General features: G+C 41.8%; 1 protein-coding gene across 18 annotated transcripts in view; it reads left to right on the forward strand.

Moving 5' to 3' along the window:
* MAP7D2 (MAP7 domain containing 2) overlaps positions 1-12,474 on the forward strand; it is a 128,891-nt gene that overhangs the window by 69,434 nt on the left and 46,983 nt on the right. For all 18 annotated transcript variants that reach the window (XM_034755532.1, XM_034755555.1, XM_034755578.1 and 15 more), the window contains exons 2-3: positions 3,972-4,049; positions 7,503-7,666. In XM_034755532.1, coding sequence (XP_034611423.1) covers positions 3,972-4,049; positions 7,503-7,666 — 242 coding nt within the window. The remainder of the gene's footprint in view (positions 1-3,971; positions 4,050-7,502; positions 7,667-12,474) is intronic.

Consider the following 12,474-nt stretch of genomic DNA (forward strand, 5'->3'; position numbering starts at 1 on the left):
TTTTTATTTGTGTTCCCAATTAGTATCTTAAAAATAAGAAATAAAACCAATCTGAATTCTTTTAAGGTTTGAGCCTCCAGGGCAATTACAGATAATTTAATTTAGTGGAGGACTGTGACTGGCACAAGGAGTGTTAAAATTAAAGACTTTATTTAATATAAAATAGTTAAGCAAACAGGTATTGCAGTATACCTCTACCCCAATATAACGCCACGCGATGTAACACGAATTCGGATATAACGTGGTAAAGCAGGGCTCCGGTGGAGCGGGGCTGCACACTCCGGTGGATCAAAGCAAATTCAATATAACGCGGTTTCACCTATAACGCAGTAAGATTTATTGGATCCCGGGGACAGCGTTATATCGAGGTAGAGATCTATAACCATACACTGCAGTCATGCTCCCTTCCTAATATGAAATGGTACATTTAGAAGTGATCAGTTCCTTAATAGTTATAATTCTTCCTCTACCTTGATGGTGGATGGCCATACCGAATCTAAAATTAGTGTGCTACCGTTTTATAATCAACTATAATAATGCCCCTTAACATTAAATCCACCTTTTACCATAAATACATATCCACTGCCATAATTAAATATTTTTTACTTTCTCATTGGCTATTTAACATTAAACATCATCTTAATTAACATCCACATAAATGCCATACCAATAACTATCAATATAGGTAAGATTTTCCAAAACATTAACATTTTATGTAGAACACTCGAGAAAACCAGTTGGGACCAAAACATGTTTTACAACATGACCTGGGGTTATGTCCTAACTAATCTCCAATTTGCTTCTGAATTATCTCACTTCACTTTACTCATATTTTACGAGGCCTCACTTGGCTACTGTCCAGCCTATTTTTAGAAAATAGAATTTTGGACTTACATTTCAACACATTTCTATATAAATATGAGCAAGCATCATTTCCATAGGCCCATGAGGAAATTAATAATTTTCTCTTCAGAGCAGGTTTTGAACTGTGTGCAGTAGTTAAGGCCTGGGGCCACTCATTGGACAATTAGGGAAAAAGAAAATATTGAACAGCTGCTTAGCAAGTGAGCACCATCTATTCCGTGCATTGAGTAAGGCAGGAGTCCTGTGGAAAAAATAGTATGTTACTATTTTTCCACATTATATTATATGTTATAACTGTCTCATAATTCATATGCACACAAGTGGCAATTTAAGGTTCAAGAGGCAACCTTAATTCTGGCAATTCCTAACTTTTGAGCTCTGCAGCCTTAATAATGTTCTTTGAACGTAATTTTTTGTGAGTAATTTCCTAATTTTATAAAAAAGCCAAACTGAAAAAACAGAAATTCCATAGTGTGACACCATACTGACATCCATATGGGTCATCAGCAGGGTTGGAAACTTTAGATCCACCCCACAGACCTCTGCTACTTGAGCTAATGATAGCAGTTACTTTATGTGGACCAGCACAGCAGGGAGATGACACTTTTTGCCAGAAGGTTTCATAGATATTAGCTGATAGCAGAGGAATTGAGAGACTCAGGAATCTTGGGTTCCGTTCCAGGCTGTGGAGGGAAACATTCTATAATGGCCTCAGACTCTTCTGCCCCTCCCCCTCCATCTTGTCCCTGTCCCAATCCCAGTCTTCACTCCTTAGGCTTCTTATCCCCATCTCCTTGTTTAGCCAGTCTGAGTCTCCCTTTCCAGTTACCGACTTCCAGCTCCTCATCTGATTTCTCTCCCACCCGTTGGCCTCCAGTGCACACACCCCTTCCAGCTCCCCACCCCCATGGGTTCCTCATTCCCGTGGTCTCATTCAGTCTGTTTCATTTCCCCACAACCACCTTCCTGCGCCTTGTCTTAATCTCTTTGCCAGCAACTCCTCGTTCTCTCCTTGCACCCTGGAAAGTGGAGAAGAAACATGGGGCAGCAGTAACAACCAGATATTTTAGTGTAGTCTAGCTGCACAAACCCTAAATGTCATAAGCCACTCAGTAGCAGTAATTTCAACTTGCTCGCTGTTTACAGATTTTCAGTTGGAAATTTCCTCATGTGTAAGGTGTGGTATGGTATGGGAGAGAGCATAAAGGTGCTCGAGAGAACCAGTGTTGTCCTCTGTAATCATTGTAATGCAGAACAACTGGACTTTGTGTTTTGGTAAATTTTCTTGATGGCCTTGCCAGGCTGATTTTTAAACTTCCATAGTGCATATTATACATTCTTTTATGCCACCATCTGGGCAGGACTCTCACTCCTGGTCACCACCTGCTTTTCTCAGAGGAGCTGAGGCCCAGGAGTGAGACTGCAGTGAGATACCACTTCCAGAGAAGCAGAATTACAAGCTAAGTAATTCTCCCTTTTTAATATTTGAATGAAACTCGCATACTTCTGTTCCCTTGTATACCTTGCTCTGTTCTGTTGTCCTTTGCTCTTTAGACGACATATGTGATATGAGGAAACCACACTGGCACAACAGTGGGTCCAAATAAACTAATCACTAACTATAGATACACATCTAAGTTCTAGCTATCTGTATACACTGCTGCTCTGGCAGGGTTGTAGTGGCTTCTGAAAACCTGGAAGAAAGTGAAGGCCATTACCTTGGAATAAGAAGCAAATATGCGTTGAGTCAATGTCTGAAGGCTACCTAAGAACATGATTCAGAAGGAGCCTTTTAATAGTCTGTTTGATCGAAGGGCCCCTGGTTAATTGTTGGTGTATAAATGGAGACAATGTAGTTACGCCTCAGATGGATGACTTACATTGTATTTTGTATTGTGTTTTGTGAAATGTCTGTCTGTTAATTGACACTTTCTAGGGGACCTGGTACTGTAGCAGATTTACTGTGCTGGCTGGGTCTGTGCATGGCATATCCATAGACCGCCTCTAAAGGGTGTCAGAGTAGCAGACGTGTTAGTCTGTATCCGCAAAAAGAATGAGTACTTGTGGCACTTTAGAGACTAACAAATTTATTTGAGCATAAGAAGTGGGCTGTAGCCACAAGTACTCCTATTCGTTTTTCTAAGGGGTGTGGCTTCTCACAGATGGAAAGTGCAGAAGCCAAGCGAGAGGAAGATGAAAAGTGTGTTTCCTGACTGGGGGCGGGGTCAGAGGTGGGGAAATAAATTGTTTGTACCAGCTGCAGGAAGGGAGCTGCCTCTGTACTCTCCTGCAGTAATAATTACATATGATTCTGTTGTGCAAATGTTATTCCAGGGATTCGGTATGGCTGTGCTTAACCCACTAATAAGGAGACCACAGGATCATGTAACAGTTATACTAGAAGGCAAATAAAGCTGTCTTTTGATGCTGGCTCCCTTTAATGTCCACAACATTACTAAAACATTGAAGGTCTCACAAATGATCGCCTATGTCTTGTGAGGAATGACAACTTGTTGTGCCTTATTGTTATACTGAAATACCCCAACCCTAGTCAAGGATTTGAGAACAAGCTTGTTAATGATATTGAATATATAGCAATAAAAATGTCTGGGTATTTTTAAAGTAAACTAAAAGTACACACAGAAGAGAAGCTCCAAAAAGAGGATAGGTGTTTAAAAATTTGGTCACCCTTCCTAGTGTACTCCGCAGAGGAAGGATTCCCAACAAGCAGGTCAGAATCTGTAGCCAGATTCTTTGAATATTAACCTTATCCTGAACAAGTGATGTACAGTGGGTAGTGTATTAATGTTTTATTGTAACTTTGCCTTCACAAAGGTTTTAAAAAACCACAGCCTACAAAAGCCTGATCTTTCACTTGTCTGCAGTGGAAGGGATTCAGGCTTGGGTATTTACAGTGATTAACTTTATCTTGAATTCCACAGTACATAGTAAGGAGTTATTTTAAAAAAATAAATCCCTGATACAATGCAATAACCCATGAGAGTATGGTGTAATTTTTTAAAAAAAGAAATGCACTAGCTCTGTGGCTCTTCGGGACTCTTCTTGACTTTTATTGTTAAAATTCCTTTTTTCCCCTCTGGTTTTAGTGGTGGATGGATTTCTGAAAACTGATGAAAGGCAAAGATTAGCAAAAGAAAGAAGAGAAGAAAGAGAAAAATACCTAGGTAAGTTGACCTCTGCATTTTTTGAAAGCTATATGTGACTTTTAGTGGGGCTTACATTATTAAAAGGAAAATAATTGTGTTTTTCCTCTTCTGAATTTTAAATGTTATATTTCAATCTACTTTTGTTTTTCCGCCATCTTGAAATGGTTTAAATTGCTGAAGAATTTTAGCAGAATCTAATTCACTTTCAAACAGAGAATCTAATCTTCTAGGACTCTTTCAATTGATTTCAGTGTACAGCACTTCACATGCTACAATTAACAATCCGTTATCTTCAATAAATGTGCTATTGAATATTATGACATGAATATATGTGTGAGATACTGACTTTTTGGAAGCTGATGTATATGATTCTGTCAAAAAGTCAAGCCTTGAATGATATTTACAATGAAAGATTGATTGGCTGCGGCATTGTGATTTTAGCCTCTGAGGGTTAACAACTTTAAAATTAAAGTGGAGTTAGTGAGAGTGGCATAAACTAAATATTTCCTTTGCCTTGCTGTCACATGAATTAAAGTTTACAAATTCATTTTTCAGTCATGGGAGGCAAAAATTATTTTCAGACTCATTGGTGTCGTTTCTGATGCTTTAAAGAACAACTTAAACCTCATGGGAAATGTTGAGTGTGTGTGTGTGTGTGTGTGTGTGTGTGTGTGTGCGCGCGCAAAATATTTCTGAATAACTTTTTCTACCTCATTATTATAGGCAGGGCACGCTGCCCAACACTTCCCATTAAGACATCCTGCTTTTAACTTTGCCAAACTTTAAACATTTGGACTGAAATTTGCCATGACAGGTATTTTTGGAAGATTTCACCAAAATGATTCAGTTGTTTCCAAGAATGAGGCTAGAGAAAATGTTGTTTTGCTCATGTCAAATATCTCTAGCAACCTTTCCTTTGAAAAGCTGCAGGGCCCTGATTTTTTGGAGTAGGGACTTGAAATTTGGCAGGGGTGTGGCCTTTGTGTGACCTTTATACTGCAATTAGACACCCGCAGCTGACCCTTGCCAGCTGCCTCGGGCTCACAGGGGCTCAAGCTAAAAGGGCTGTTTAATTACAATGTAGAGGTTCCAGCTCAGGCTGAAGCCCAAACTCTGGGACCCTCCCACCTCGCAGGGTCCGAAAGCCTGCGCCCCAGCCTGAGCCGGGACATTTACACTGCAATTAAACAGCCCCTGAGCTAGGGCCCCTTATCCCGAATAGGCTGGCACGGGCCAGCCAGGCATGTCTAATTGCAGTGTAGACATAGCCATTATCATGGATGTGCCCTTTCCTGTCCTTGTGAAAAGGGGCCAGAATCTGGCCAAGTTATAAGCCTTTGAAGAATCACAGTTTGAACATGCTCAATAGAGACATCTTAGGTTTTTAGTTGGTAAATTCCCCAAAGATTCTGTATGCACTGAGCATACTGCAGCCTGGGTCTCAACAGGGTATTCTCTGCAATAGTAGCACTGGGCTGCTAGAGGCCGTGCCACTGCTGGATGTGGGCACCTGAAATAAGAAGGGGGAGACTCTCTCTCCAATGGGCACTTGAAGCCTGGGATCATTGTGGGAGAGAGAGCTGCCTGATTTGAGTGCAGAGAGAATGAGAACCAGGATTGGGGGTCAGGAAGGGGGAAGTAGATTGGAATAAAGAGCCTGTGAGGGGAGGGGAGACTACAACTGTGAGCTGACAGGGGTGGGAAAGGAAACTGACTGGGAGCAAGAGCCAGATGAGACTGGGAATGGGATCTGGGGAGGTAAATGGGGAAGGGATGGGCAGATTGAGACTGGGTGAGGAGCCAAGTGTGGAGACTGGGACTTGTGGGCAGGGAGATTGGGAATGAGAACCAATGGGGTGGGGAAAGAAAGGGAGACATATCAGATAAGGGTGCAGAGGGGAAGTTGAGATTACTTGGGCCAAGAAACTAGAGAAGGAGCCGGAAAGGGACGGTTCACAACTAGAATTGAATCAGGAACCTGAAGAGGGGGGATTGGGACTGAGAGCCAGTGGGGATGGGGATAAGGGACTGTAGGCCCGGGTCGTGGGGAGAGATGGATCAGATGAGGAGCTGGGAGTGGGGACTGGCACTGGGACTGGCTGGGAAATGGGACTGGGAACAGTAGATAGGGGATGGACCCAGAAATGGTTGGGAGGGGTGGCTGGGACTGGAACAGTCTGAGGGGTGGAGATGGGGACTGACTGGGTGAGGAGAATGAGACTGGATGCATGATTTTTCAACTTTAATAATGTTCTATTAATCATAGAATCATAGAATATCAAGGTTGGAAGGGACCTCAGGAGGTCATCTAGTCCAACCCCCTGCTCAAAGCAGGACCAATCCCCAACTAAATCCTCCCAGCCAGGGCTTTGTCAAGCCTGACCTTAAAAACCTCTAAGGATGGAGATTCCACCACCTCCCTAGGTAACCCATTCCAGTGCTTCACCACCCTCCTAGTGAAAAAGTTTTTCATAATAGCCAACCTAAACCTCCCCCACTGCAACTTGAGACCATCACTCCTTGTTCTGTCATTTGGTACCACTGAGAACAGTCTAGATCCATCCAAGTTAATGCAACTTTTAGTGTGTGTGCAAAAATATATATTTATGTGTGTGTGTGTGTGTGTGTGTGTGTGTATGTATGTATGCACTCTTATACATTCATATCTATTCTGAATTATTTTTCTGTTGCCTTTTACCTAAAGCTCCAGTTCTCAAGCAAACTTTTCTTAATAATTTATTGATTTGTTCCCAATATTTATTCCCCTATACACTTGAAGTAACTATCCTGTTTATCATGTTTCAGTCATTATTTCTATAGCAATAAATTAGTGAATCAAAGAGGATTATGACTTTCATGTGGAACAAGCAATTGCGACAAACTCAACAACAAAAATAAATTTTCTTCATACAAATAGCTAGAGGTGACAAACAAGGTAACTGAAACATACAAAATTATTAACTGAATGGACCACTGTTCAAAGCTGTTCCATAAAGCTTTTGTAGCTATTTAAATTCTTTCTTTAAAGAAGAGAAAATGGAACAATCAGCCTTTGTAGTTCTAAAACCCACATTCGGCCCTCTTCATCTACATGTGACTCCCTTTAAAAGCCAGAGGAGGCGTGTTTGTGCAGGGAAGAATTTAGCCATAAAGCTATGAAGGAACTCATAATGTATACAGATCACTTGTTAGTCTGATTATGTTGTCTATGGAAGAAATAGAGCACCTGCCAGTTTGCAAAAAAAGGGTGTCCCCATTACTTATTATACTAATTAGATTATTGCTTTTTTTTTTTAACCTGCATAGTGTATTTTTATGCATTGTGCTGTTGATTTTGTTGCACCAGTGTGTCCTGTATATTTGCTCTTGGTATACTTTTGCTCTTTGCTTCCCATTTTGTCATACTGGTAAATGACTTTATAGACGAGGAAAAATCAAATCAAGTTAAGTAAGTATTTTTATTTATTTAAGCTGCCAGAGAGCAGCAGATTTTGGAGAAGGAAAGAAGAGCAAAACTTCAGTATGAAAAGCAAATTGAAGAACGATGGAGAAAACTGGAGGAACAGAGACAGAGAGAGGAGCAAAAGAGAGCAGCTGTTGAAGAGAAGAGGAAACAGAAGCTCAGAGAAGAAGAGGTGAGGTATACTGCTATGACATATATAATACAGCCACCACAGGTAGCGTGACTGTTGTGTAGGGATGGTTATGCTTTGACGTGAGCTATCCAATGATTATGGCACTGGGGCTCAACCTTTGTGGCAGTAAGGACCATGCTGCCTACAGGCTGGTAGCCAACAGCTGTGCCTAAACTTACATAGGATTTCAGAGAGCTGCACAGTTTGTTTTCATATGTATCTGTGTGTATGTTTTATTGAGCACTGTGAATGGTATACAGTACTTCGCAAACTGCACAGAGACAAAATGCTCTGTGGGCTGCAGGGGAGGGAATACCTGTGGGGAAACTGGTACTGCATCTCTGAAAGTTGTTCATTTATGACACCATTAATATCTCTTGGGGGTTTTTTTGGAGTGGGGGGGGGTTAGTAAACAACTCATCTGCAAATTGTGAATATATTACTCCTGGGGGAATTCTGTGCCAAAAAATTAAAATTCTGCACACAATATTTTAAAATTCTGTAAAATTCTGCATATTTTATTTGTCAAAATAACACAGTATAATCACACCAGTTTCAATTATTTTGGTAATTTATTTCAAAATACCTGTCAGCATATATGTCTGTAACAATACAGATAACAAAAAAGATTCAGGAAATGTTTTTTGACAAATAGATTCATTACTAGGCACATTAGCACAGAACTCTGAGTAATAATTCATTTAAACTACAATATAGAACCGTATTTCCCACTCCCCTGAGAAGCCGTGCAAAGGTTTTGGGGAGTCCTGGGTAATGGAGGAGCTGAGGCAGAGAGAAGTAATTGCTGGGAAGGAGCCTGGGTGTGAACTTGGTGGGTTGTTGGGTGTGGGTGGGAGAAGTATGGAGCATTTTTTGTATGGGATTATTAGGGAGCCTCCACATGCAGACCCTGGCTGACCTCTAGGCTCTCTCATTCAATTATGCACATCTGCCCCTGTCCCCATATGTCCCTGCCCCTCCACTCCCATTCAGTCTCTGCCCCAGTCTATCTCTCTCAACTAGCCCTTCTGAACCCCAGTCTGTGACCCCCCCCCCCAGCAGCCCTCTGTGCCCCATGCTATCCCTCCCCCCATATCCCATGCCTCCTGACCTGGCCCCGAGGGCAGGGTGGTGTGAGGTGGGCAGGGTGCTGTAAGGAAAGCAACCTCTTTTCTTCCCTATCTGCATCTGGGGATACTGCCCCCCGGGAGCAGCTGCTCTTTGTTCTGGCGCCACGGCAGCCACTGGTGGGTGAAAGGCATAACTGCAGGACTTTTCCAGCAGAGAAAAAAAATTCTGCATGGCACATGAAGTCTGCGGATGCGCAGTGACACAGAATTCCCCCAGGAATAATTATTGTAATATGAATATTATGTATTGATGTCCTACTTTATCCTTGAAGTGACGCCACACATTATGCAGGGAAGACTGGAGTCTGGCTGCTGCCAGCGACTGGATTCTAGATGAGATGGACCTTGGGTCTGATCCCATTCCTATGGGCATGTCTAAACTACAAACTTACGTAAAAATTTGTTAAGTCGACTTACAGCCACCACAGTAATTACTGCAGTGGCTGATATCCACACTACCCTCCTCCTATCGGTATTGCTCATCCTCACCAGGAGTGCTTCCACTGGTGGAAGAAGAGCAGTGGGAGGGGTTGAGAGCCAGGGCTTTCAGCTCCGCTCAGCTCCCCATTGCCTGCCGGGAGCGGGTGCCAGCCGCCTGTGCTTCTCGCCTCTCCATTCCCCACTGAGCGCGGGGGCAGCTGCCCAGGTTTCTCGCCTCTCTGAATGGGGAGCCAGGAGGACATGAACAGACCAGTGGGGAGCCGGGCAGGTGTAGTCTGGCAGGGAGCCGGGGACAACTGGGCTCTGGCTGCCTGGCTTTCTTGTCAATTTCAGCCCTGAAATTGACGAGACTGTCAACAGCCAGTGCAAGTAAAGCAGTGTCTGCACAGACACTGCAACGCCATAACTACACTGACATAAGCCCTTCACCTCCTGTGGAGGTTGAGTTATGATGTCGGTGTAGTAGGGCACTTACGTCAGTGGAACAAAGCTGTAGTGTGTACTGACATAATTGGGTTGACGTAAATTGCCTTACGTCAGCCTAACTCTGTAGTGTAGACCAGGCCTATGTTTGGTCACTGCAGTGTTTTGATATATTTAGTTCCATAGTAGAAAATCTGTTTATAAATACAAATACTTCCAAAGAATATAGCACAAATAGAAGCTTTCTTGCATAACTCTGGATATATGTCACTTGTTCTCAGACGTTTATAGAACTTCAATACATTTTCTTTGTGGATGTTTGGTCTCTTTGTGTTCAGGTGAACGTGGCTCTACAAACAACTGGAATGTTTCTTTTCCTAAGTCTCTGTGCCACTGATTTTATTTAATCTAGAACATGCTTGATCCATTTGCCCTTTAGGATAATTCATACATATTTTTGAGCATTTCTTGGAAATCTGGCAAGCCCTTTCCCAAACCTTCCTATGTAAAGCTTTCAGAAGCAGACAAATGCTAACTTTCCTCCCTGATCCCCTGCCACCTGCAAGAAAAGTTGCCTGTTGTTCCATTCCTCTGGCAGCTGCAGACATGTCCCTTTGCTTCCCACTGAAATGTAATATTTTTAAGCCCTTCAAAAATATTTTTGCAGCCATTCACTCAAGACATGGCTTCCAATCAGCAGAATACAGGCAAAGATTTTCATAGCCTGTTCGCTGGATTTTAGGCACACAACTCACCATAAAATTAATCCATTTGTGTGTTTACATCACCTAGTTGACCTTGAAAATCTGAACCACAGTCTTTACTGACCCGTGCAACACAGTCGCAGCCATGCAGTGTTAGCTGCAGAACGATCTTTCCACAAGCTTCCTTGTAGTTTGCTGCTATCCACATAAGTTTTCTACTTATCCTACCCATTCCACATGCATCTTGCTCCTCCATAGAGAGACTCTAGCTGGGAAGCGTGGGTTTCTCTATCTTGTAATTTCAGTCAAAACCCAAATGTTAGCTGGATGTTTCTACTGAAATAACTAGGGCTTTCGATAATGCATGAGTTTAATGTAGCATTCCAAGAGTCAGTTTTTTAAAAATAGCCAGGACGAGAGGGAAGAGTCAGAAAATGCAAGGTTCTTTTTTCATGTCCTCTTTACACTGTCCACTGACAGATGGAGGATTTTATACATCTAAATACATATTTCCTTTTCCTACCATATCCCATAACAAAACCAGAAAGTCTCACTGGAACATATGTAAATAATCTAGGCCAGCTGAAATACCAATCTTTAATAAAAGGGATAAAGTATTCTAAAAGGCTTGTGTGCGCACATGCATATGCACGCTCTCTGCCAGGGTCAGTTAGTACTCAATTTGGTTTTTTGTTGTGGTGGACAGTGACCTAATTTCTGATGTAGCTCTCTAAATGCAGTGTGTACATGTGTGTATCTGCACACTTATGGACAGGCCCGCAACATAGGAGACAAGCATGAAAGGAGACTGCTTTAAAACTCTTTTAATTTGTTTTGTGTTTTTTTCATTGCTAAAGAAGCAACAGATTTCTGATAAATTATGTAGTAACAATTCAGGCAAACCAATAAATATTATTTTATGCAGTGTCAGTGCACTGAAGTATCAAAAAGATGAACATAGAAATGAGTAAAAACAGAAACTGGAAAACCAGAGTCCCTTAAAATAGGGAATTGCATAATGGCAACAATCAAAACGTTTCAGAGTTAGCACAATAACTCACGATAAAATGGGGCATGTTCACATCTTGGAAGAACCTTTGCGGTGGATCATTGCAGTTCCGCCCTATGAGGAAGGTTTTAACAAACCAGAAAGGGATAGAGACTTAAAATACAGTGTGAAAGTTCCAATTCTGCTGAAAACAAATGGCCACAAGCTTGTCCTGCACTTCCAGGATTTCACTTTAACACTTAAGTTCACCGCGGTTATTGTGCTGCTGTTACACAGTAAGGTTCCTCTTACTATTATTATGTGTTCACACGTGGACAGAGGTTGAAGACGGCTTGGGCCTTAGTAGACACTAGCACTGCTACTGCAGCTTAAGATTAAGAATTACGTTTTTTTAAAAGACAGGGAAAGAAAAAAGATGTCATGAGAAGATGATGACTTTGCTAGAATAGTTGACTTTCAAATCTTGTAAGGACACGTTCTAGAGAGCCTTGATAACCTTCCCTATGACCAAAACACCTTTTCAAAAGAGAGAAAATATTTCCATGTAGTATCAAAATGATTACTCCCATTTCTCTTCTTTTAGTCTATGTACATTTTGCCCCGACTTTAACTTTAAAAGAGAAAACAAAATCTGGCCTCTCCCACTTTAACTGTGACATCCTGTTTCTATGATCTGGTGCTTTACTGTCTGTGGAAATGATTTGCTTCATTTAAAAAAAAAAATTATGGTCTCATACCATAGTTGTTTTGTCGGCCCAGATGGAAAATGTTTTTGGTTCACTCCTGCCCCACCTGAGTGGCAGAGCAAAAAATACAGAACGTTTGGCTAGCCAATCAGCGGAGCAAAAAGTAAACAAAGCTGAGTGGCACAGCAGTCTGGCACCCTCTGGAAGTTGGAATCCAGGGCAACCATCCTGCTTGCCCGCCAATGTGTCATATGAATCATCTTAAGAATTGCTCCTGTTTTACCTTTATAATGAGCAGCAACAGACCTCTATCTCCTTCTGAAATTACTTCATTGCCATGACAATACTTTCCCCAAAGATGTGTTAAACTAATTGGACGCAGCTGGAAATACATATCAGTGATCCATCTGGAAAA

The sequence above is a fragment of the Trachemys scripta genome, chromosome 1 (genome assembly GCF_013100865.1).
Source record: "Trachemys scripta elegans isolate TJP31775 chromosome 1, CAS_Tse_1.0, whole genome shotgun sequence".
In the NCBI taxonomy this organism is placed as follows: Eukaryota; Metazoa; Chordata; order Testudines; family Emydidae; genus Trachemys; species Trachemys scripta.